At 52.2% G+C, this 25,070-nt stretch overlaps 1 protein-coding gene and 1 long non-coding RNA gene across 3 annotated transcripts; one reads left to right on the top strand and one right to left on the bottom strand.

Annotated features, from left to right (window-relative positions):
- Window positions 1-5,603: 5,603 nt before the first annotated feature.
- On the top strand, window positions 5,604-23,796 carry SYT15 (synaptotagmin 15). Of its 2 annotated transcripts, none has more exons than XM_004049349.5 (7): window positions 5,604-6,573; window positions 8,351-8,493; window positions 9,354-9,649; window positions 11,190-11,360; window positions 11,952-12,072; window positions 13,058-13,237; window positions 13,935-23,796. In XM_004049349.5, exons 1-7 carry the CDS (start codon window positions 6,197-6,199, stop codon window positions 14,075-14,077), a joined length of 1,431 nt encoding a protein of 476 aa, XP_004049397.1. In that variant the 5' UTR covers window positions 5,604-6,196; the 3' UTR covers window positions 14,078-23,796. The 2 variants fall into 2 exon arrangements, with proteins under 2 accessions (XP_004049397.1, XP_063566176.1); XM_063710106.1 differs by lacking the exon at window positions 5,604-6,573 and adding an exon at window positions 7,372-7,770.
- On the bottom strand, window positions 9,626-24,540 carry LOC115936054 (uncharacterized). The gene is made up of 2 exons (XR_004071636.3): window positions 24,236-24,540; window positions 9,626-10,596 (listed from the first exon to the last, which is right to left on the bottom strand). It is a non-coding gene; the product is annotated as an uncharacterized lncRNA (long non-coding RNA).
- Window positions 24,541-25,070: the final 530 nt, after the last annotated feature.

Genomic DNA, 25,070 nt, shown 5'->3' on the forward strand with positions numbered 1-25,070 from the left:
CACTCCAGAACTAGGGTGCCCTTGACCTGAGCAAATGAATCAGAAGCCACTTGCTCCCTCCTCGACCCCTAGAAAGTTCACCTCCTACTTCCTTCCACTGTGCCACATATGCCCTCTGGGTAGGGCCTGTGGTCAGGACTGAGATGATCACACACCGGCTCCTTCATTCACATGGTCAATGTCTGGTTGTGGGAAATATGTACACATTCCACATCCTGACAAGTCCCCAGGCACATGTCAGTGACAATTCCCCATCACACTCTGAGCCACACTCGCACTACCAGTGGCGTGTCATGTGCCCAAGATCCACAAACCTTTGGCTGGCATCTGAGGGAGCCCGGCTGCTTCCCAACACAGCAGCTGCCTACTCTCTTCATCAGAATCAAGAAGCCACAATTGCCTGTGCACCTCCACCACCAGTCCGTCTGCCTCCCAAACTCCAGGGGACAGAAACAAGCTCTCAGAGCAGAGTTGAATCCCCCACTCTCTGGGCTGGAGGGCAGGCTGTCCTCTGCTCCACCTGCCCCCTCTCTACCTGAGCACACCCCCCTCCCCAGCCCTGGCCAGCCATAGGAGGTGGGAGTCCACATCACAGCCCCAGCCCTCAAGAAAGGAATCTGGCAAATCCCCTCCCTCCCTCACTCTCTCAGCCCTTCCTCTCACTGAGGGACAGTTGTCCAGCAGGTTCTCAGCCACCTTTGGAAATCTGCATCTTAGTCTGTCACCACTCTTTGGAGTTTGATAGCTAATTTCTTCATGTCTTAACCGACACATCAATTTAGCATATTAATACATCAAAAAACAAAGTCTTTCCGCCCTCTCATGGCTCATTGGATGCATGCCTGGTGACTGAGCACATTGCTATTCCTGAAAAAAAAAAATGTGGGTCAGTTGTTAGCACAGAAGCTGGCGGAGGGGCAGGAGTGAGCCATGGAGGCTGAGCAGCAAATTAATTGTTGTTTGCCACAAATGGCCCTGGCTGAAAAGACCCCATCCCTAAGGGGGGTCAATAAACTTTAGGACAGCTGAGTGCCCAGAGGTGACGATTGAGGAAGGACAAGCCTTGCCTCAGTTCCTGACTTCTGCTCCATGCCGAGGGGCAGCCTTGGTGGTCAAGAGACTGAAGCTGGAACAGCTGATGCCAACGCCGGCTCAGCTCCTTGCTAACACAGTGGCCTTGGCGGGCTCACTCCCCTCTGCCGCCCTCTCTCTCCACCCCTCCAGGGGCAGGGGCTGCATGCAGCAGGATGCAGGGGCTGCCAGGACAACATAGGTCCCGTCCTCTGCACTTTAGCCCTGTGCACCTGTGCTGGCTCCATCCTCTCTGGCTTCTCCACGTGGGGCTTTCCATGGCCCCAGACTTAGCTCCTTCTGCTCAACAACTCCTGCCAGAAAGGAGGTGTCTCTTCCCCAGTACATCCCACAAAATTCCAGTGTTGATCCTGATTAGCCTCTCGCGGGGTGGGGTGGGGTCACAGGGACATCCCTGAACCTATCACTGCGGCCAGAAATGAACTAGGCTGAGCAGCCAGGCCTGGGTCATGGACAAAGCCCTAGAATAGGGGTGAGGAGGGGAGTGCCAGGTACTGTGTGGACAGGGAAGGGGAAGGAAGTTGTTCCCTCCAGAGGGAAGGCAGGGTTCTGGTGCTGGTTAAGAGGAGGCAGGGGAGCAGGCCTGCCAGGCAGGGGAGCAGCAGGGCAGGAAGCTGAAACCACACCCAGGGGCAGGAGGGAGCCACAGGCCCAAGCCCACCCTGCCAGTCAGAGTGACTGTCTGCAGGAGGAGACACAATTTGGAGCCAGCATGTTTCAGTGGGGGACGAGAAGTTCTGATCCAACAAGGAAAGATACTCCCTCCAAGCTCCTCAAAAGAAGGGGCTGGAGGAAATTAAGTCTGAGGCCACCATAGCAGAACCAAAGAGCAGACAGGATGCTGGCAGGGGAACCCTCCCCCTCCTCACAAAGAAGGACCTGGGCTGACCTGGTGCAATTTGCATGAATTGAGAAACACAGTCTTCCACATGCTTCTCAGCGTGGCCTTTATCCTGCTATGGCCTCTGTGTTCCTCAGTGATGAGAGATGACACTTCCTTAGACAGGGATGATTCTTAAGGTTAATTGAAAGTGGCCTTTCTCGTAATCATCTGCTGCAATGAATTATTAATCACCTGCAGGCATTTGCAGGTCTTTAAACTCTTGGACTTCCTGCAGCCCTCCTTGGAAGTGCTTTTGCCATGGAAATAAAACTTCCGCTTGGCCATGAAAGACAGAACCCATGTCTGCTGCTGTTTCTAGGCTTCCCAGCTCCAGAGACACGGGGAAGAACAAGGTCTGAAAACAGGAAGCAGAGCCAGAGCTGCTGCCAGACCCTGGATGCCTTTCTGTTCTGGGGAGCTGGCTCCAGGCCAGCCAGGTCTCAGAGCCCCCGGGCAGTGGATGGAGGGGAGGCTGCCCAAAGTGCCTGTGGCTCTTTGCCTGATTCACGGTCAGCGCCACAGGAAAGGGTCTCCTGGGTCCTTGCCCTACAGCTGGTCACTGGTGAAGAAGGAACGAGGGAGCCAGGTGCCAGGCCTAGATCCACCACTTAGTGGGTGGGCCAGGAAACCTCTTTGATTCAGTTTCCTCATCTGAAGAGGTGGTCATGACCCTGCAGGGCAGACATGAGGCAGGGCTCCATGGGATCGTGTACATCAGGCCTGCATCTCAATGCTCAGAACATCAGGAGCAGCAAGAAGGATGAGCTCCCTCCTGCCACCTGCTTTTATCTTCCCATGGAGGAAGATTGACTCAAAGCTCAGTGGGCTGGCTGGCTGTGTAAGGATTTTGCAGATAGAGCTGACAACGTGATTTTGCAGACCCCAGAAGCTGGTCTGCAGGACCAGGGCAGGGAGCTCCTGTTGGGCCCTAAATTGTGAGCCCAGGATGTGTATGATGCGTGGACAATGTTGGCAGAAGCTGGGGCAGCTCATCCCAATGGCAAGAGCCCTTCATCTGCCATTCAGCACAGCCTCAGCCCTGGAGGTGGATAGTGGCGATGCCAAGCTGAATAAGACACAGCCCCCTGCCTTCATGGAGGCCCTGGGCTGCCAGGAAGAGTGAGGCAGCAGTCTCAGGCACAGAGTCCCATATTCGGCATGGTAGCTGCAAGGACCATGAGGACAAGGAGGGGATGATGAAGGGCTTCACAGAAGGCAAGATGCTGGGGGTTCATCTTGAAACATGAGCAGTGGAGAAGGAGGGTGGGAGGGGCATTGAGTATTTCAGACAGGGAGAGAGCAGCATGGTGGGAGAGCCCAGTGCATACGCAGAGCCGTGGAAGTAGCTGCATCGGTCTGGGCACAAGCACTGCAGAGAGATGGGTGGTGGGGGGGATGAGAATGGGAGGGGAGCCTGGAAGACAACAGCTGGGAAGGGGAGTGGGTGCAGCATGGAATCTGAAGAGCTGAGAGGAGGCCCATGCAGAGCTCCAGATGAGAGGTGATGGAGGGCTGGGCAAGGTTTTTTGCCATGATAGAGATGGACAGAGGAGGAACAGCTGTCAGGACTTGGTGACACAGAGAAAGATGGGGACTTTGGAAAAGCACAGCATGGGGGTCGAGAGATGGCAGCTCTGGGCCTGGCACTCAGGAAGTGCCAGAAGGGATTCCCTTTTCAAAAAACATCCCACTACCCAACTCCACCCCTAGAACAGCCTGAGTACAGCTCGGGCGCAATCATGGAGGCAGCTGGTGTGGATGCCATGCCCCATTGGGGTGGTCAGGTGGGGGTGCATGGCAGCTGGGGGAAGGGGTCAAGATAGCTGACGGGTTCCATGTAGGGGTCCCCTAAGCCTTGCTAGCTGCCTGAGTCCAGTGTTGAGGCACACTGAACTCTAGACAGAGGAAGGGGAAATGTAAGCCACCCCTCCCAGGGTACTGCATGGACAACATGGTCCACACAATGGTCCTAGAGACATCAAGTCCTCATCCCCCAACCCCATGACTACATGGCAAAAGGGGCTTTGCAGGTGTGATTAAGTTAATGATCTTGAGATGGGGGTGGTGGTTATCCTGGATTATCTGATGAGCCTCTTATAGAGAAACGCCGCACTCTGAGATGAATTCAGAAGTCCTTTATTAGCCGGCAACCGAGAGACAGCTAGTGCTCAAAATCCTCTCGGACCTGAAGAAAGGGCTAGATTTTCTTTTATACTTTGGTTTAGAAAGGGGAGGAGGAGCCTAGCTGAAGCACTCTTACAGAAGCGAAACAGGCAAAAAGTTAAAAGACAAATGGTTACAGGAAAACAAACAGTTCCAGGTGCAGGGGTTTTGAATCCATCACAAGGCGATAGATGCGGGGGCTTCGGGTACCATCAACCGGACACAAACGTGGGGGCTTAGGGTACTATCAACTGGGCAAATTCCTGGGAACTGCGGATATAGCTTGCCACAGTATCTTATCCATTAATTGCATTCTTTGATGTGCTGGGAGTCAGCTTGCACAAGTTAAGTCCTTGAGGAAGGGGGGTGGGTAAGGGGCTGCAAGTGAAGGAGCCAAAATGGAGTTTGTCTGGCTCTCTCAGCTAAGGGACAGTCAATTCAGGTTAAAACAAGGTAGGGTATCACACTTACAAGAGGGAGGCAGAAAGAGTTGATGTGAAATGACCCGGAGTGGGAGAGGTTAGAAAAGGCTGTGCTGCCGGCTTTGAAGACAAAGGAAAGGGCCACTGGCTAGCAGCCTCTAGGAGCTGGAAACGCTGGGAAACAGCTCCCTTGCCTCCAGAAGGCCCTGCCAACCCAGTTTACATTCCCAACCCCCAGAACTGTGAGATAACATGCGTGTGGCTTAAACTACTCAATCTGTGGTACTTTGTTGCAGGGGCAACAACAAACATACAGACATCTAACTCAGACCCGAGGCCTTGGGTGGGACCCAGGCCCCATTTCCTGAGACACCTGCCCCCACAGTGACCTGGGGTAAGCAGAAGTGGGGGAGGATTCTCCAGACACCCCAGACTGTCTCCAAGTAGAGCGGAGATCTCGCCAGTTAAGCGCACAGCTGAGGACAGTTACTGGGTGAAGTGGCCTGGGTCTCCGCCTTCTCATGCCCCCACCGCCCAGACGCTAGAAGGGGAGTAGCTGCGGCCTCTGCACCCTGGCGCTGAGGGCTCCCAGACCCGGCCCAGTGGGGCACCCCAGTTCACTACCCTCCTCGCCTAAGGTGAGCCAAAGCCCAGGCAGAGTGGAGCCTCACGCACACTGACTGCCCCCTAGGACAGGCACAGGTGACGCGGGGGTGTGGGACCCAGGCTATGACTCTGGACACAACCTTCAAGGCTGTAAAACGAGAAGGCCCATCCCCCCAAAACACGCACTCCCCCACAACCACCCCCTCCCCCCCACACACACACACACTCCCCTGCACCACAAATACACACATTCCTTTCGCTCCCCACTCAGACGCCTCGAGGTCTAAGAGGCTCCCCACCAGAGCCTCGGCGGGGGAACCATAGGGGCGCGGCCAGGGCGCGCCGAGGGGTGACCAGAGAGGATGCGCAGCGACCTTACTTCCGCCTTTCCCGCAAGGCGCGTTCGCCAGCCTGGACTAGTGGGCACGGGCCCTGCCTTCTAATAATCACCATAATAATAGGCGCTGGGTGTACAGAGGGGACCCAGGCGACGCTGGCCTCCATCCGATAACCACCGTAACAGGGGCTGGGCCGCGCCGCTCCTCCGCTCTAAGTGCTCCTTACATGCTTCTTAAGTTACCGGCAGGCCAGCCGCCCTTACTAGAGCCCCTCACGGACATTAACCCAATTGAGAAGACTGAACGCAGCATGCGGACGTTAAGTTGTCCCAAATCGCAGGGCTGGCGAGTGAGGAGCCTGAATTGGAACCCAGGAGCTTCTGGAACCCGCTCCAGAATTGCGCTCTCGACCGGTTTGTCCGCTGAGAGCGAACGGGTGCGCCAGACCCAGCGCCGCATCCCTGCCCAAGGCCATCAGGCAGGCAGCGCTGGGGCCCAGGACCCGCGCGGAGACTCCACCCCGGGATCCAGGAAGGCTCCCCCGAGCCGGGGTCGGAGCTGCGGCGGGAGGGGCCTCGGCTTAAGGAGGATCTGGGAGGGCGGGGGCTCAGTCCTGGCCACCAGGTGTGAGGGGTCGGGTGCGGAGCCCTGTGTCAGACGCGGCGGTGAAGGCTGTAGCCCTGCTCTCCGGGATGGGGGTGGTACTCTCACCCCACCCTGCCCCAAGCCGCAGGGAGCCCCTGGCGCCCCTGGCACTGGCGCCCGGGACCCGCCCTGGCTGGAGCCCTTCGGTTTCCGGGAGCTCACGGTCGGCTCTGCGCCCCTCCACCTCCGGGCCTGGGCCTGGGCCAGGGACGGGCTGGGGCGGGACTGCGGCCTCGGGGCGCTGGGTCCCTGCCCCTGTCGTGCACTGCGCGGCTCCCCGCGCCGCAGCTGGGCACCAGCAGCACCACGGACCGCCCCTGCGCTCGCCCGACGGCGCCCCGCGGCGCTTTAAGAGCCGGCCTGTCAGCCCAGCCCCAGCCGCCCAGACCGGCGAGACCAGCCTGCGGGAGCAGCCCCATGGCGGGTAAGCGAGCCTCGCCTCCCCAGCCCAGCCCCGGCCCCTCTGCGACCCTTCCAGCACTTGCCTCCGCCCCGCCGCCCCCGCTGGGATGCAGCGCCTGCCCTGCCCGGCCTCGGCGCGCTCTTGGAGGGGCACTGGGATGGAGTAGACGCTGAGGCCCGCTCTTCGCGGTCAGTTAAGGCTTAGGAGGTGTGGGGGGTCCCGCCTTCTCACCACCCCACCCAGTGCAGATCCCTGAGACCTGAATGCCCTGCGGCCGCACGTCACCCTAAGGGAGGCACCTTTTTGGGCCGCCCCAGGTGGCCAGCGGTTGGAACCCAGCGTCTGAGCACCCCAGGGGCGAAGCCTCCTAGGTCCCGCAAATGCGGACGTGTGAGGGCCAGCAGCAAAGGGGCCTTGCCCCCTCTTCCTCCCCACCTCGTCCACCGCGTCGCACCAATTCCCCTAAGCGCGTGCTCACCTTGATAGAGGGCTAGGGGAGGGAGCGGGTGTTAGAGAAGAGTCCAGCCTTGCAGCAGGTTCCAGGGCCCCAGATGGTAGAGGTTTGATTGCAGACCAGGGGGAAGGAAGGTACCTTTCAGGGCTTTCCTTAACTGACTGCGTCCACACCCCAGCTCCCCTCCTGGCCTCAACAGGAGCCCAGGGGATATGGAGGTTCTGGTGAGGGCAGGTTTGATTTCTACTCAGAAGCGCAAGGAAATGGCTTCTTTAAGCCAGAATCCCAAGGGCAGGGCCAGCTGTTTTCCAAGGAAAACTAGAAGGTTCTGCCCAGGGCTCTCAGACCCTGGGGTAAACGGGTTCTCCTCTGAGAGCTGGCGGAACCCAGCTAGGAGCATCCCTCCCGGAACCCATCCCCAGCAGCCCTGCTCCTATCACTCCTGAGATCAAACGCAGAGGCAGGGTTGCTGCCCTAGTTCTGCCCCAGCAGGCCAGGGCTGTGAGGGAGAGTGGCTTTCCCAGGCAGGCATCACAGTACTGGTGGTCTCTGCCCCCAGAGCAGCTGGCCCTGGTGATTGGGGGCACCATCGGGGGGCTGCTGCTGCTGCTGTTGATCGGGGCAAGCTGCTGTCTGTGGAGAAGGTTCTGTGCCACCCTCACCTATGAGGAGCTGCCTGGGACACCAGCCATGGCCACCGCAGCTGCCTCCAGTGGGCAGCGGGACAGGCCCTGCCAGCCGCATGCTAGGACCCAACTGAGCAGGTGAGGCAGGATGTGGGGCCAAGTGCGCCCCTGGAATTTCCCTCAGGGTGGGGTCGAAAAGGAAAGTTCTGTTTATGGGGGTGCCTCTTCTATGCTGCTTCGGTGCTGGGAGCTATCACAAAGAAACCCCAGAAACCTCACATCAGCTATTAGGCAGGTGTTATGAAACCCATGTTCCAGGTGAGGAATCTGAGGCTCAGTGCACATAAGCAACAGGTCCAGAGAACACAATTAGTAAGTGGCAGAACAGGAATCCAAACCCAGACTGGCTGACACTGTCAGGGGCTGTGTTCCTTCTCCAAATCCCACGTGTGTGTGTGTGTGTGTGTGTGTGTGTGTGTGTGTGTGTGTGTGTGTGTGTGTGTGTGTGTGTGTGTGTGTGTGTGTGTGTGTGTGTTTTGCCTGGTATGGGCCCAGAAAATGGTGCCCTGGCCTCCTCCTGGCTCCCGATGGCTTTTCTTCCTCCAGCCACTGGTGCTCAACCGTCCTCCAGCCCCTGGTGCTCAACCGTCCTGGCTGAGCGCTCTGAGACCACACCATTCACTTGCCACCTACATGTTGTCTCCCTGACTCTGGACAGGCCACCAGCTGTGCCATTCGTGGTGCCCCCAACCCTTCAAGGCCGAGATTGGGTGCCCCTGCACAGTGGAGAGTGGGCCGATGCCGCATGGGACCCCTGCCCGGCATCAGAGCTGCTGCCTCACACCCCCAGCGGCGGCCTTGGTGAGTGTCCTTGCCAGGGCTGCCCAGAGGTCAGGGTCTGCTCGGGTGGCCCCATCTCCTTTCACCAGCTTGGCTCTGGAACACAACCTGAACCAGCCAGGGATGCCAGGGACCACCCAGGGACCACTCTTTCTGGGTGCTTTCATTTATGAAGTGCTTGCTGCACCCTATGAGGGTGAGATATGGCCTTGGGTGCTGATTTGGAGTGAGACCTCACCATGACTCTGAGGGGGAGGAATTATCACCCCATTTTACATAGTCTTAACTGAGGCTGTAAGCAACAGATTGGAACTGGAACCCAGGCACGCCATGTACAGAACTTGTGCTGGGTCCCACTCTAGGATGATGGGTTGGTTGACCAAGAGGACAGAATGGTAGGGGCTGCAAACACAGCTTTCTGCCACCTCTTTGCCCTGAAGATCTACCAAGAGACCATCACAGGAACCACCCAATAATCACCTTGGCCCTTCTAATTTGAAGAGGAAGAAGAAAGGCAATGTTTTATCACTGAGTCATTCCCTAGACACCATGGAAGGGGGCTAGGCCAGGTGATGGGCACTGTGTCCTTGAAACGGGTCCTGACCTCCAAGAATGGGGGCAAATCCCACGGGGCAGGACTCTGCTAGGATCCCCAGCCTGGCCATGCAATGCCTTCATGCTGAGAAGGCTTCTTGGAGGAGCTGCACCAGAGAGAGGGGATGTGTTTAGCCTGGTGAGGAGAGTGGGGTAGATGTGGTCAGGCTAGCTGAGGCTCAGCAGAGACAGATGGGCCAGGATGGGGATGGGTGCCCAGAGCTTGCCACTGTCTCCCATGCCCCTGCCTTCCTCTGGCCTGCCAGCCCTCCCACCCTCTGTTATAGGAGATGCATGTATGGTGGGGGCCATCGACCCAGAGCTGTACAAGTTCCCAGAGGACAAAAGTGAGACCGACTTCCCCGACGGCTGCCTGGGGCGGCTGTGGTTCTCGGTGGAATATGAGCAGGAGGCTGAGCGGCTGCTGGTGGGCTTGATCAAGGCACAGCACCTGCAAGCCCCCTCGGATACCTGCAGCCCCCTGGTGAAGCTCTACCTGCTGCCTGATGAGCGGCGCTTCCTCCAATCCAAGACCAAACGCAAAACCTCCAACCCGCAGTTTGACGAGCACTTCATCTTTCAGGTACAGCCTCTGGAGCAGGCAGGGTCTGGTGCCCTCCGCATTGCTGGGAAGGTGCAGACCTACAGGAGAGCCCAGCCTCCTGTACCAGCCAGGGCTCTGCAGCCCCCGGGACCCTTGATGCCACCAGCTCTGCTTTACCTAGTCTGCTAGTTTAAGGCCTACAGGAGCTGATCCCTGATAGACGGGCAGGGGAGAGATTTGGTGAGTGGTGACCAGAAGCCTGGGCTTCCCTGTCCTGACTGCCTGGAGGAGAGTGGGTGAAAACACAATTTTAGAGCAACTACTGAATGCCAGGCCCTGGCCTATGGGGCTCAGGGGAATTATCCCAAAGGCCTGAAGTACTATGGGGTTTCTGGCAAATTTATCCAAGGAAGGCAAAATACAGGCCTCAGCGTGAGTGCAGGAGCTTCCTGTGCTGTCAGAGGCCAGCGCGGGGCCCGAGTGCCCTCACAGGGTAGGTGTGGTGCCTTGCTGCACTCTGGGCTGGCCGGCTCAGGCTCTGGAGGTGAAGAGTCTGTTGGGGCACCGAGCCAGTTTCACAGGGGCCTGGGAGCCTTAGCAGGTGACTGGGGGCCCTTAGGGGAAGGAGTCATCGAGACCTGCCAAGAGGCCTTGGACAAACATGTTCTCAGGAGCTGGGTGGCAAGCTAGCCAAGAGGTGAGGTTCAGCCAGTCAGCTTTCAGGAGGAGTGTGACTGCCGAGGCCAGGGCCATCACTTGTGCCTTCCGCCCTGGCTAAGAGCTGGGAAGAGGGGTGCCATCGGGCCTGGTCCCGGGCCGTCTTTCTGAGGCCAGGGCTGTGAGAATTCACAGGTGAATCGCTCTTCTCAAGACATCAGAATCCAAGGCTGCAGCCTTGCTGACGTGCGACACGTCATGCTTGCAGGCTAATTTTTCTTAGCTCATCACTTCTCCACTCTGTCTCGCCCCAGCTTGATCCAGTCCCTCTGTGGAAAAGGGAGAAGGGGAAAGAAAAGAAAATCAATATTAATGGGCCATCTGCTGTAGGTCAGACACTGTGATTCGGGTTTTACAACCAGAGAGGAAGACCCATGATCCCCATTTCACAGGCGAGGAGGCCAAATCTCAGAGAGGGGAGGGCTGGCATGCCCAGCTCTGACAGCAGAGACAGGCCGGTGCCCCGGGCTCCTGGGCCTTTGCTACAGTGCAGGGTGGTGGCGGGGCCATACTCACTGTGCAGCCATGTCACTTGGTGCTCTGGTTAAACGGCAGATTCCAATTCATGGGTCTGGGCTGGGGCCCAAGATCCTGCATTTCTAACAGGGCTCCAAGTGGTGGTGGACGCTACACGTCCTTGGACCACACTCTGTGTAGCAAGGTCCTGGCACCTACCCCCACTTTCCAGGGGTACACGGCTCTGCTGCTGAGAAGGGTCCCCTGAAAATGCCTAGGTTTGGGGGATGTGGGTCCCTGGTTGAGACATCCGTTCCCAAAAGCACCCATGTCCAGAATAACGAGTCACACCATCCCATCCCCTACCCCCACGCCTGACTCTGGCTGCTGTCCTTGTCCCCCCCAGGTGTCCAGCAAGACTGTCACCCAGAGGGTGCTGAAGTTCTCCGTCTACCACGTGGACAGGCAGAGGAAGCACCAGCTCCTGGGGCAGGTGCTCTTCCCCTTGAAGAATGAGACCCTGGTGGGGGACTGCCGGCGTGTCATCTGGAGAGACCTGGAGGCCGAGAGCCTGGAGGTATGGTTGAAGTCACCATGCCTATGCCACTGAGCATCAGCTGGCAGGTGTGCACAGGGCCCAGCACCTGCTGGCGGCATCAGCCCTCAGCATCCTGCACACCACCCTACAACAGTGACTCAGGGAGAAGGGCCCAGGCCCCAAGCAGCATGGGACAGGTGGGAATGGACCTGCCCCTGGGCAGGGAGGGCCTGCTTGAGGTCCTGTTGTCACACTGGCCATCAGACGCCCTGGAGCAACCTGAAATATCCACATTTGGATTCTTATCTAGGTTAGACAGCTGTGAGAGATGACACCACAAATGGTCCAGCCCAGGGAAATGTTTCCCCCAGCCCACCACCCCCAGGAAGGCCCCAGCTGGCTCAGACCTGGGTGTGACTCCTTAGCTCTGGTCCACAGGACTGCACAAGCCCTTAAACTCTCCAGACCACAGTTGCCCCATCCTTAAAATGGCAGTGGAACTCAAAGGGGACCATGCGGGTGTGTCGCATGGACCGCTAGGAGGAAGCGGGAGGCTCTCTGGGGGTTCTGTGACCCCTTCAGCACTTGCCAGAGTAACAGGGTGGGGTGCTTCCATCTTGGCCTCCCCAGCCCCCCTCGGAGTTTGGCGACCTCCAGTTCTGCCTCAGCTACAACGACTACCTGAGACGCCTGACGGTGGTTGTGCTGCGTGCCAAGGGCCTCCGGCTTCAGGAGGACAGAGGCATTGTCAGTGAGTTCTTCCCTTTCTTCCTGGGGAAGGTCCCACCCACCGAGCTTACAGCCTGGGGCTACAGTCCAACCTCACCCCTGACCATCCAGTTTCTGCTTGCATACACCTATCATGGAGCGCTCACTACCTCACAAGACGTGCTGTCCCTCAGTCGACAGTTCTGGTGCAGGAAGCCTCTTCCTGTGTTGAACCCAAAGCTGCATCTCCTTGGCCTCCCCTACTGAGGGTTCTAACCCAGCCGCAATACCAGGCCCTGCCCCTCCTGTTTCCCGAGGCAGCATCTTGGCTCTTTGAACTGTCCTGCCTGCCTCCACCTCCACCTTTCCATCAGCGGCATGGGTCCAGTTCCTCCAGGGTGAGGCCCACACCTCCCTCCCCACAGGGGAAGAGCCCCCGACTCAATGGGCACTGATGCTTGGCCTCCCAGAATACAGGAGCTGCAGAAGGGGAGGCCTTGGTTCACCCCACATGTCCCACCCCATTTGGGCTCACCCCACACATCCCACCCATCCCAGTGAGGTGGTGGTGGTCAGCCACCTGTTTGTGTTCACATCTGGGGTCACCGTAAGCCAGGCAGGATCCAGACCTTCCACTGTGACTCTGACCCTCACCCACCAAATCTTAGCCCTCTGTACAAGGTGTTTAAGGGGCCCCAGGGGGCCTGGGGGCCCAGTGAGCAGCCCCCCAACAGGGAGGGACAGGCTTGTGGTGCTAGGCTCTGGTAAACCAGGGCCTGCAGGAGCCGTGGGTACTTTCCTGATGCAAAGAGGACGGAAAAGGAAGGGAGCGGAGCCCCGCCTGGGCCACAGGGCAGTGCACTCCTCAGCCGGCTTCCTCTGGTCACGCCCGCGGGGCCGCAGCACTGTGTGAGGGGTGGGGCCCTGGCACCTAGCTTGGGCACATGCCCTCCTAGCCGGACCTCCCACAGGCGGGGGCTCTGCTCCCATCTGCCTCTGCCAGCCCACTAGTGCTCACTGTTCCCTAGGTGTGTTTGTCAAAGTGTCTCTGATGAACCACAACAAGTTTGTCAAGTGCAAGAAGACTTCAGCTGTGCTGGGCTCCATCAACCCTGTGTACAATGAGACCTTCAGCTTCAAGGCCGATGCCACCGAGCTAGATACCGCTAGCCTCAGCCTGACCGTGGTGCAGAACATGGAAGGGGACAGTAAGGCCACACCCTACCCTGGGCTGCTGGGATGGGGACCACGAGGGGCTGCCGAGTGTTCAGGCAGAGTGAGTGCCTCCTGTCCTGACCTCAGAAGGAGCTGTACGAGCTCCCTCCCTGGTTAAGGAAACTAGTGCTCAGAAAGGCTGAAATACTTGCCCAAGACCTGGGTTTCAGGCCCAGCTTTAGTCCAGTTGAGCTCTGTCTGTGGCACCCTAGAAACAGGTTAAGCAGCCGGGCATGCTGGCTCACATCTGTAATCCCAGCACCTTGGGAGGCCAAGGTGGGTGGATCACTTGAGCTTAAGGACTTAAGACCCTTCTCCACGGTGGCCAGTGAACGTTACTGCTGAATGTACTCTCAGATGACCGAGGCCTTCTTTCTAGAGGGGCCCTTTCCTCCCTCAGCTCTTTGGCATAAGGTAGACTTAATACGGCCCCACAGAAGGGTGTGGGGCAGAGCTGGTGGCCCTCAAGGAGAGAGTCTTTCAGGGCTCTCCTTCCTCCCAATCTCCCAGGGGGAGAAGCAGCCCTTCCAGCTGCAGAGCAAAGGCAGGGCCCCTTTGGGGGCTGTCAGCTCCCACTCAGAGAGGAGGGGAGTTGCTACTTCCTCCTGGGGAGGAGGAGGGAGGAAAGGAGGTCACTGGGGACGTGGCTTCTGTGCTCAGGAGCACACCAGTGCTCTCCCTCCCCTGCAGAGAGCCAGCAGCTGGGCCGAGTGGTGGTGGGCCCCTACATGTACACCCGCGGCAGAGAGCTGGAGCACTGGGACGAGATGCTCAGCAAGCCCAAGGAGCTGGTGAAGCGCTGGCATGCGCTCTGCCGCACCACGGAGCCCTGACCCTTCGCCCAGCACCGCGGTTCCGCTTTGGGAGCCAATCATCCTCGCAGTTGCACGTGACAGCCACAGCCACACGCATGGACGTTTCATCCAACAGCTCCCCGAGCTGCCAGGCCAGCCTGAGCCAGGAGGACGTGAGTGCTGATATGCAGGAGAGAAGAGGGGACAAAGAAGCCCTGGCCCGGTCAGCGGCTCTGGCCATACAGCCTTCCGACACACTCCCTCCTCCTTACCTGCGGGGCTGCCTGGGCTCGGAATCCCGGCTCCTGGTCCTCACAGCCCTGATTTGGACCAGAATCTCAGGTGCTCAGAAGAAAGATCCTGTTTAGTGATGACCCAGCTCTACCTGCTGAATGGACCTGCAGGGTAAACTTGGGTGCCTCCATCTGGGAAAGCTGATGATGTGTTCATGCAGTCGATGACCCTCACTGCTTTTTCAGCCAGGGTTTCTCTGCCTTCTGTCTGGCAGAGAAAACACACTGCTATGGGGAAAATCACAGGGAGGGCGCTGTGACCAGCACACTCAGGCACCAAGTGTTGGCATGGCTCACTGTGCTGGGTGAAGGCCTCCCTGAGCATTAGGTCCTCCACGGGGCTGTGTCAAATGCCCTCCCACATTGTGTCAAGTTTGCCCATGGCCCACCCTCCCCACAGTCCAAAACCACACAGCCCTGGTTCTCCAGCTGTTCTGCTGTTTCTGTGCTCTCCCTGATTAAGAGCATTCAGTTCCTGGGCTCTCCCTTTGAGCAGGAAATGGTGAAAGCATGTGGCTATGGTATAGCCCACAGGGCTGAGATTGCTGTGTTGCAGTATTGATGTAAAATTTGTTAAGAAGGAAGTACCCACAAATCACTGCCATCAACTCCCCAGAAGTTGCACTCAAGCTAGTGAGCAGCCCTTGTGCTTGTCACAGTTACTGTAACAGGTAGTGTGTATTTGCACCTGGCATCGTGCAGCCTGCACGTCAACACGTTTTTGCGTAACTAGAACAGCACATGGAACCACTATCTCTTTCTCTTTTTTCCTTCTTTTTCTTTTTTTTTTTTTATTTTATTTTTTTGAGATGGAGTTTCCCTCTTGTCACCCAGGCTGGAGTGCAATGGCGTGATCTCGGCTCACTGCACCCTCCACCTCCCAGGTTCAAGCGATTCTCCTGCCTCAGCCTCCCAAGTAGCTGGGATTACTGGCGCCCGCCACCATGCCTGGCTAATTTTTTTTATTTTTAGTAGAGACGGAATTTTACCATGTTGGCTAGGCTGGTCTCAAATTCCTGGCCTCAGGTGATCCACCTGCCTCAGCCTCCCAAAGTGCTGGGATTACAGGCATGAGTCACCGCACCCAGCCCGACCAGTATCTTTTTCTTATGCAGTGAAACAACTTTAGCAAAAGAGGCAATGAATGTTATACTAAGTTTGTACCTCTTTAACTCCACCTCCAATTTCTGTCAATCTACAAATACAAGGGTCGCCTCGCAGTGTTTCGTATGGACAGAATATCTTGTGTTTGCTTTTTGTCACTTATTTCACTTGCACATTTTCTTTTTGTTTGTTTGTTTGTTTTTTGAGACGGAGTCTCGCTCTGTCGCCCAGGCTGGAGTGCGGTGGCGCGATCTAGGCTTACTGCAAGCTCCGCCTCCCGGGTTTACTTACGCCATTGTCCTGCCTCAGCCTCCGGAGTAGCTGGGACTACAGGCACCTGCCACCACGCCCTGCTAATTTTTTGTATTTTCAAGTAGAGACGAGGTTTCACTGTGTTAGCCAGGATGGTCTCGATCTCCTGACCTCATGATCTACCCGCCTTGGCCTCCCAAAGTGCTGGGATTACAGGCGTGAGCCACCACGCCTGGCCCACTTGCACATTTTCAAAGTAGTCCACAAAGCTGTAGTTTCTAATAGCTTCATAGCTCACATGTAATAGGGGTTCTCTGTGTGTTTATAGAGCAGGCTACTACAGTGGAACTGTTTCTGTTTCATCTGACATCCGGATAGATGCCAGCCACCCCCACATTCCAAGGTGAGATTTCTGACTAGCAGTGACTTTTCTAGGGCCACTTGGAAAAGTTGATAAGTATCCTTTTCTGCAGGACAGAGTAGACTGGTATCTCTGACTCATCCCTGAAAAATCTAAATGGCAAGAGACTAGCTGGCTCTCTGCTCTGATGGGGAGGAGGTTGTTGTTTGGGCTGTTCTCTACAGACATAGTCAGGGCAAAAAGCATACGCATGCTTCCCATGGACCAGAGAGACCTGGCCTGGGTTGTCTCAAATCCTGTCCACAAGGCAGCTCCAGAAGAAAGAAGCCCTTTACATTTCCATAAAACACTTTAGAATCAGCTAGTCAATTTCCACAAAATAAAGTGCTAGAATTTGATTGGATTTAATTGATTATGTAGAACAATTTGGGGGCCATTTGACATCATTAAAATATTCAATCTTCCTGTTCATTAACATGGTATATCTCTTCACTTTAAGTCTTTTGTATGTTTCTCAGAACTATTTTTGTGGTTTTCAGTAAAGTGTTCTTGCACATCCTTCAATAGATTTATTCTTAGACGTTTTATATTTGTTTATGGCTAGTATATACAGATTCTGTTGCTACAAAACTATGTTGACCTTGTTATCCAGTGAGTGGCCTTGTGACATTCATTTAAATTATAATAATTTGCAGATTATTTTTGTATAATCATGTCCTCTGTGAATGACAGTTTTATTTCTTCCTTTCTTAATCTTTATGCCTTATTTAGCTCTTGCCAAACTGCAGTGGCTGAGCAATTGGACAAGATAAAGAAATAAAAGTGATCCAGATCATAAAGAAAGAAGTAAAACTATATCTGCACATGACATAATCTTGTCTATGGAAAATCCTAAGGAATCCACACACAAAAAAACTACTAGAGCTAATAAGTTTGGCAAGGTTGCAAGATATAAAATTGGTATACAAATTGCAGTGGCTAGGACCTCCAGCAGAATGCTGACTATAAGTAGTGATAGTGGGTATTCTTGTCTCATCCTCAATCTCAGGGGTGGTGGGTGTGGCATGTGGAGAGCTGTCAATATTCACCATGAAGTTTGATGGTTGTTATAGGATCTTTAATGTACTCATTAACATATATTCTCAAGCTGTTAAAAAGATTTTTTAAAAATTACAAATGAGGTTAAATTTCTCTCAAATACTTATTCTGCACCTTTTGAAATAATTTTATTTTTATCCTTTATTCTTTGGATGTGATGACTTATACTAATTGACTGTTGAATGTCAAACCAAACTTAACATTCTTGTAATAGAAACCAGCAGGGTGTGTACGCATTTGTGTGTGTGCGCAGGTTTATACACATAAACACAATAATACTTGGACTTATTTATTTAAAATTTAGATTTATTAGAGGGAGCATGGCCATAAAATAAAATAAAATAAAATTTAGATTTAAGTTGAGCTCAGTGGCTCACATCTATTATCCCAGCACTTTGGAAGGCCAAGGCAGGTAGATTGTCTAAGCTCAGGAATTTGAGACCAACGTGGTGAAACTCGGTCTCTACAAAAACCACAAAAATTAGCCAGGTATGGTGTCACATGCCTGTTGTCCCAGCTACTTGGAGGGCTGGGGCAGGAGTATTGCATGAGCCCGGGAGGTTAAGGCTGAAGTGAGTCATGTTCACGCCACTGCACTACAGCCTGGATAACAAAGCGAGACTCTGTCTCCAAAAATAAAATAAGTAAATAAATAAATAAATAAAATTTAGATTAATTTGCTGTTATATTTTTATATAAACTATGTTTATGACATAAGTATAAACAAAAAAATAAAATAAGTAAATAAATAAATAAAATTTAGATTAATTTGCTGTTATACTTTTATATAAGCTATGTTTATGACAGACTTTCCTATAATATTCTTATCATAATGTTCTTGCACTTGAAAGAATGTGCATTCTGCAGTTGTGTGCAGGTGTTATATGTATTTCAACTGGGTCAAGTTTGTTAATCAGGTTGGTCAAATTATCTACATCTTTACTGATATTTTTGTCTGTTTTTCTATAAATTACTGAGAGAGGCTAAAGCCTGCCACTATTATTATGAATTTGTTTATTTCTCCTTTGAGTTTTGTTAATTTTTGTTTTATGCATTTAGAGGTTGTGTTATTAGGCTCATACCCCTTTAAAATTGACGTTTTCTGGTAGAGTGAACCCTTTATTATGTGAAATGGCTTTCTCTACCACTCACAATGGTATTTTTTTCACTTTCCCCCTTATTTTTGAATTTTCAATGTTCTTATAATGATGTCATGTCTCTTGAATAGAGTTGTTTTAATCAAGTCTGTCAATTTTTGTCTTTTGTGTATTTCGTGAATTTACATTTATTGTAATTACTGATATAGTTGTGTTCATAAATACCATCTTACTGTTTCCATTTGTCTTACCCATTTTTTTTATTTTTTTCTTTTCTGTTGCTTTCTTTCTGATTATTTTTTTAATTCTGTTTCCCCCCCTACCATTGGTTCTACTTACACATTCTTTTATAATTTCTTTAGTGGTTTCCTCCACAGATTACAACTTCTGTACATTATTATAATCTAATACAAATTTTACTTTTTATTGTTTCCCAGACAATGCTATGATCTCACAATACTCAATCTCTATTTACCTCCATTCTACTCTTGCATGTATATTATTATTACTCATTTTAATTTCACATATATTTTACACCTAACGAGACATTATTATTATTGCTATGTGCAGTCAATATTCATTTGTATTCACCCACATATTCACTCTGTTTTTTTTTATTATTTCCTGCATTTCTGTGATTCTATCATAGATCAGTTTTCTTCTACCTGAAGAATTCCCTTTAGTATTTTTTGTGTATGCACATCTGCTGGCAGCAAATCTTCTCAGGTATTTTTGTGTTTTTTTCTTTGCTTGTTTTTGAGACAGGGTCTCACTCTGTCGCCCAGGCTGGAGTGCAGTGGCATGATCATGGTTCACTGTAGCCTCAACCTCCTAGGTTCAAGCAGTCCTCCCACCTCAGCCTCCCGAGTAGCGGGACTACAGGCAGGCACCACCATACCTGGCTAATTCTTTTGTATTTTTTGTAGAGAAGGGATTTCACCATGTTGCTCAGGCTGGTCTCAAACTCCAGAGCTCAAACAATCTGCCTGCTTTGACCTCCCAAAGGACTGGGATTACAGGCCACCTCACCCAGCCTTTCTCAGTTTTTGAATAGAAACATCTATTTCAAATTCATTTTTAAGTATATTTTGTGAATATAGGATTACAGGTTGACACTTTATTCTTTGAGGAACTTCAGAATGGCACTCCATTATCTTCTCACTTCCGTCATTTCTGTTGACAAGTGATTTTCAGTGCTGTTGTTTCTCCTTTGAGAGTTATGTGTCAGTAATGTGCGCTGGCTCACGCCTGTCATCCCAGAACCCTTGAGCCCAGGAGTTCAAAACCAGCCCAGGCAACAGAGCAAGATCCCCCACTCTACAAAAGAAAATGACAGGAGGGAGGCAGGAAGGAGGAGAGAGGGAGGGAGGGGAAAAGAAAAAAGAAAAGAAGAAATGTGTCCCTCCTACCTGCCTCTAGCTGCTTTTAATGTTTTTTCCTTGTCTTTCATTTGCAGCAGTTTAAGTATAGTGTGCCTGGGCCGGATGCGGTGGCTCACGCCTATAATCCCAGCACTTTGGGAGGCCAAGGCCAGTGGATCACCTGAGGTCAGGAGTTCGAGACCAACCTGGCCAACATGGTGAAACCCCGTCTCCACTAAAAAATCCAAAAATTAGCCAGGCATGGTGGCGCGTGCCTGTAATCCCAGCTATTTGGGAGACTGAGGCAGGAGAATCGCTTGACCTTGGGGAGGTGGAGGTTGCAGTGAGCTGAGATCGCGCACCACCGTACTCCAGCCTGGGTGACAAAGAAAAACTCCGTCTCAAAAAATAATAATAAAAAAAAAAGCATAGTGTGCCTGGATGCAGTTTTGTTTTTATTTATCCTGCTTGGGGATCATAAAGCTTTATCAGTTTTGGAAAGTTCTCAGCCTATATTTATTTAACTGTTCCTTCTGCCCCATCTTCCTCCCTTCTAAGACTCCAGTTACATATGTGTTAGGCCTGTTCACCACTTCCCACAAGTATCTTATGTTCTTTGCTGTATTTTCCATACTCTTTGTCTCTGTTCTTCAGCTTAGACTTTTTGTTCTGTCCTATATTACAGTTCAAAGAATGTTCCTTCTGCTAAATCTAATTGTAGTTAACCTATATGCTAAGTAGTTAATTTCAATTATTGTATTTTTAAGTTTTAAATTTCCATTTCATTCTTTCTTATAGATTCCAGTTCTTTGATGAAAGTCTCTATTCCACCCATCAAGTCTGTGTCTGATAACACCAATATCTGGGTCATTAGTGGCTCCGTTTTGTTGTGTCTGTTTTCCCCTCCTTCCTGTTTTGTGGTGTGTTTGATCACCTATTGTTGAATGCTAACCATTATAATAAATTTTAGTGGCTCCAGGAAACATTATCTGAAGACAATGTCTGTCTCAAGGGAGGGTTTACCATGTCATCTGATAGACAGAGTGGGAAGATTTTACCTTAATCCAATGGTACTGAACTGACTAGAGTCTATGTTGCAGTTCTTGGAAGGCTTCATCTCCATCTCTGGTTTGCCCGTCTATCTAGAGTGTGGTCCTCCAAGGATTCCAACTGAGCGTCTGATGTGATTATTAGGCTTCTTTTCCTTGGTGGGTCCTGAACTCCAACTTTTATCTCATTAATATGACACTGCCAAAACCTGCTGCCTTTCATAGCCTTTCTGCATAGCTTAACTCAGCAGATGCCTCAAGGGGAAAGTGTTCCTTTTCTGTGTTTCCCTTCTACATGATATCTCGGCCCCTTCAGTTCCAGCTGCCTTGACAACCTCAGTCTCCATTTCTTGTCTCTCCAGCTGAAGACTCTGCTGCCTTTGCTGCCTCTTAGCTATGGCCGTCTGCCCAAATGCTCGGCCTCTTAGCTAAAATCAGCACGTTTCCTGAAGGGAAAAGTAGTTCACAGAGGGCCAGCTTGCCTCCTTGTGTTTTTCTTCTTTTGAGATTATGGCCCTTCAAATGTTTGTTAACTGGGAAGCTTTCCAAAAACTTTTTTGAAAAGTTTTCTGTGTTTTATTCAGCCTTTCCAGTTGTTCTTGGAATGAGTGTTGGTCTGCCTCAAGCAGAAAAAAAATTCTCAGAATTCTTTTCTCAGAAAAAGGATTCTCAGCAGAGAGTGATTTTATACAGGGAATGGGATTAAACAATTCTTGGGAAAGCTGGTGAAGCCAACGAGGGAACAGTTACTTTTATCAGTGTGCAATTTTTTTTGCTATAATGGTGCATAACAACTAATCACAACATGTCAATGCCATACTTAAATAAGCACTCATTTCTAACACATCTGTGGGTTGGCTGGAGGTGGTCTGAGCTAGGGTAGGCAACTCACTTTTTTTTTTTTTTTTTAGAGTTTCACTCTTGTTGCCCAGGCTGGAGTGCAATGGCGCCATCTCAGCTCACTGCAACCTCCGCCTCCCAGGTTCAAGTGATTCTCCTGCCTCAGTCTCCTGAGTAGCTGGGATTACAGGCATGTGCTACCACGCCCGGCTAATTTTGTCTGCCTTCCTTCCTTTCTTTCCTTTCTTTCTTTCAACGGAGTTTTGCTCTTGTTGCCCAGGCTGGAGTGCAATGGCGTGATCTCGGCTCACCACAACCTCTGCCTCCCGGGTTCAAACGATTCTCCTGCCTCAGCCTCCCAAGTAGCTGGGATTACAGGCATGTGCCACCACGCCCGGCTACTTTTGTATTTTTAGTAGAAACGGGGTTTCTCCATGTTGGCCAGGCTGGTCTCGAACTCCCGACCTCAGGTAATCCGCCTGCCTCGGCCTCCCAAAGTGCTGAGATTACAGGCGTGAGCCACTGCACCAGGCCTAATTTTGTATTTTTTAGTAGAGACGGGGTTTCTTCATGTTGGTCAGGCTCGTCTCGAACTCCGGACCTCAGGTGATCTGCCTGTCTCAGCCTCCCAAAGTGCTGGGATTACAGGTGTGAGCCACTGCGCCGGGCCTGGCAACTCACTTTCAAGCTGGCTGGGCTTGGCTCCTCACATTTGTGCATTCTGAACACAGGCTGCAGGGACAGCTGCTACCCCCAGGGAAAGCTCTTTTCATGGTGAAGGCAGAAGCATAAAAAGGCAAGCTGCATTGTGCAGATGCATATCTGTGTCTCTCCTTATGTTGTGTCATCCAATATCCCATTGGCCAAAGCACGTCACATAGCCAAGCTCCAAATCAAGGGTCAGAGAAGTAAATGATATCTTTTTCCTGAGGGGAACTACAACACTACAGGGCAATGGACACAGCCACAGGGAGGGGTGAAGAATTCAGGTGGACAATGCAATGAACCATGCTGATGTTTCCTGGAGCTGGGATCTTCAGGAACCTGTGCTTGGCTGTGCCCATCCAGTCACCAAGAAGGAACCCCCCTACTGCAGAGCTGCTTTTGGGCCTCAATGCCATTGTTGCCAAACTGACATTCCATGATGAAAATGGACTGTAATTTGTACAGCTATTTGCCAGTTACGTTTTTTCTATTTTGCACTGTGGAAATCTTTGCCCAAATTACTGCAAGAGTCTCGAGCATCCTGCCATGGGAAGTGCAGAATCAAAGGAAGAAAACGATGATTTTTTAAACCATCTTTCTGCTTTCTAGTCTCACCTGAGTGCCTCACATTTGGCAGAATCAACCTGGAATCCTGATCATAAGACTATCAGGGAAATATAATTTCCAGACTTCCATTTCCAGAAAAATGTAATAAATACTTTTAAAGGGGATGGAGATGGTACCGTGTGCTAACCCCACTCTGAGACAAACCTGGGTCACAGGAACCATAGGGAAGATGTCTGCAGTAGAAGGGGACCTCGAAATACTCAAGTACTTGGCTCACAACAGCACTATTCACATAAAGCCTGGCCTGCCCCTTGGTGACCTCCTTCCCTTACGCCTCTAGACTCTACTAGGTGATCAGAAATCCCTGCAAGCTAGTTGGGGAGGGAAGAGTGAAAGTGAAAAATGGAGAGGAAACACTGCTACCCGCCCAATGCCCGGAGCCAAATGCAAGCCTGGGCCAGGCTTGGGGGAGGAATCAAGAGGAAGCTTAAACTTAAAATGAAATCGAAAGTTTAGACTCCTGCGTGGGATTGGACATTTTAAATGCTGAACAGAGCCTATTTTTATAGCTAGAAGTTACAGGACAAATTTTTGGTTAACTGAGAATGATTCAAAAATCATGTGAATTTTGTGATCCAGAAAGTCACAGAACATGCCCTAGATTTTATCCCAGGGGCAGAGAGGAGTGACCTGCAGAGCAAGTTTGAATTGGTAAATAGAAAACAAGAATAAAATAGTTTGCTGTTTACATTCCATAAGCCTGGCTCTTTCAACATCATGGGTATATTTCTTGGTTGAATTTAGTATGCCACTATGAAGCCGGATTGTGATATTTGCCTAGGATGTTTTGTCCTAATATTTAGTATGGAATTATTTGCCCAAATCACCTGCCCCTCTCCACTTGTAGCTTTATTTCAAGAGGTATGTTTCTCAAAGTGGAGTGACTGCCAGAGTGGGAGAAAGGAGCTAGCCCTTACAGCTGTAGCAGGTCTTTGTACATCAGCTTGGTAAATCTGCAAAGCCCCCCACCTTCCCCCCTCCCCCCCAACCCCCCTTCTCCCCTCCCCCCCCAAGGAGCCTTCCCCACGTGTGGACAAGAGAGATGGGAGGATCCGGGAGGATGTGCTGTTTCTCAGGGTCCCACAGCTAGAAGGTGATGGAGCTAGAATTTAAATCAGATTCCAAATGTCTAAAAATACTGTCATTATCACATATTACCAGAGACACCTCAAAAAAGACAGAGACGCCCTGCAGGGCTGCAACATTCCCGCAGCCTGGTAGGGTCTGTTGGGGGCCCCATGCCTGTGAGAGCCGCTCCTGCCGGTGCAGCACCGGGGAGGCTGTGCATTCAACGAGTCCTTCCTCCCTTCTCCTTTCATTCCATTCCTGCCTTCCTTCCTCCCTTCCCCCTCCGCTCCTTCCCCTAGACCTTCCTTCCGCCCTCCCTACCCCCCGCACGTCTCTCCCTACCATCCTTCTTTCTGTGTGAATTATCTGTTCATCTCCATTGCTGCAGTACCGTCTGGCAAATGATCTGCTTGGATCCTCCTGGCTTTTTGAGAGGCATCAGGGTGCTGACTGACAAACTTCCCGGGGTCTGGGTACGGTGGGGACGGAGCCTGCAGACGGCGGTGTCCCCGCTAGGAGAGCCGTGGGGACGTGATTAACAGGTCAGGCCGGGCCGCGAGGTGGCGGAGGGGCCGCGCTTGCGGGCGTGGGGCGCTGGCAGAGCGCGATCCGCGGCCTGTGGCCCGCAGCCGGACCCGAGCGGCAGCCTCCCGCAGCGTGTCTCCAGCGCCCTCTACTGTTCAGCATCCTCCCCGCCGCGAGGGGAGCCGCGGAAGGGAATTCTGGCTGAGACCGCAGAGCAGGTATTAAAGGATGGATTTGGAGGTGCGAGGCCATACATTGACAACCGGTATACCATGCGTCCCAAAAACCTTCCCTTATGTCCCCTTCCAAACACTACCTCTCCCTCCCCACCAAAATAACCAAAATAACCAACGACCTGATTTTTATGGCAAACACTACTTTTACCACCTAACCATGCAACTTCTCTCTCTCTCTCTCTCTCTCTCTCACACACACACACACACACACACACACACACACACACACACATATATATATATATATGAAGCCTGTTGTGATTTTGATTGGGATTGCATTGAGATTTTTTTCTTTTTCTTTTTTTTTTTTTTTGAGACGGAGTCTTGCTCTGTCGCCCAGGCTGGAGTGCAGTGGCCTGATCTTGGCTCACTGCAAGCTCCGCCTCCCGGGTTCACGCCATTCTCCTGCCTCAGCC

Source organism: Gorilla gorilla, chromosome 8 (assembly GCF_029281585.2).
Source record: "Gorilla gorilla gorilla isolate KB3781 chromosome 8, NHGRI_mGorGor1-v2.1_pri, whole genome shotgun sequence".
NCBI lineage: Eukaryota > Metazoa > Chordata > Mammalia > Primates > Hominidae > Gorilla > Gorilla gorilla.

Excerpts from the sequence above, each read along its gene's own strand:
- SYT15 (XM_004049349.5), top strand. The coding sequence starts at position 6,197 with ATGGGGGTGGTACTCTCACCCCACCCTGCCCCAAGCCGCAGGGAGCCC. Across the intron at positions 12,073-13,057 it reads GGAGGACAGAGGCATTGTCA|GTGTGTTTGTCAAAGTGTCT; the intron begins GTGAGTTCTTCC and ends ACTGTTCCCTAG. Across the intron at positions 13,238-13,934 it reads GCAGAACATGGAAGGGGACA|AGAGCCAGCAGCTGGGCCGA; the intron begins GTAAGGCCACAC and ends CCTCCCCTGCAG.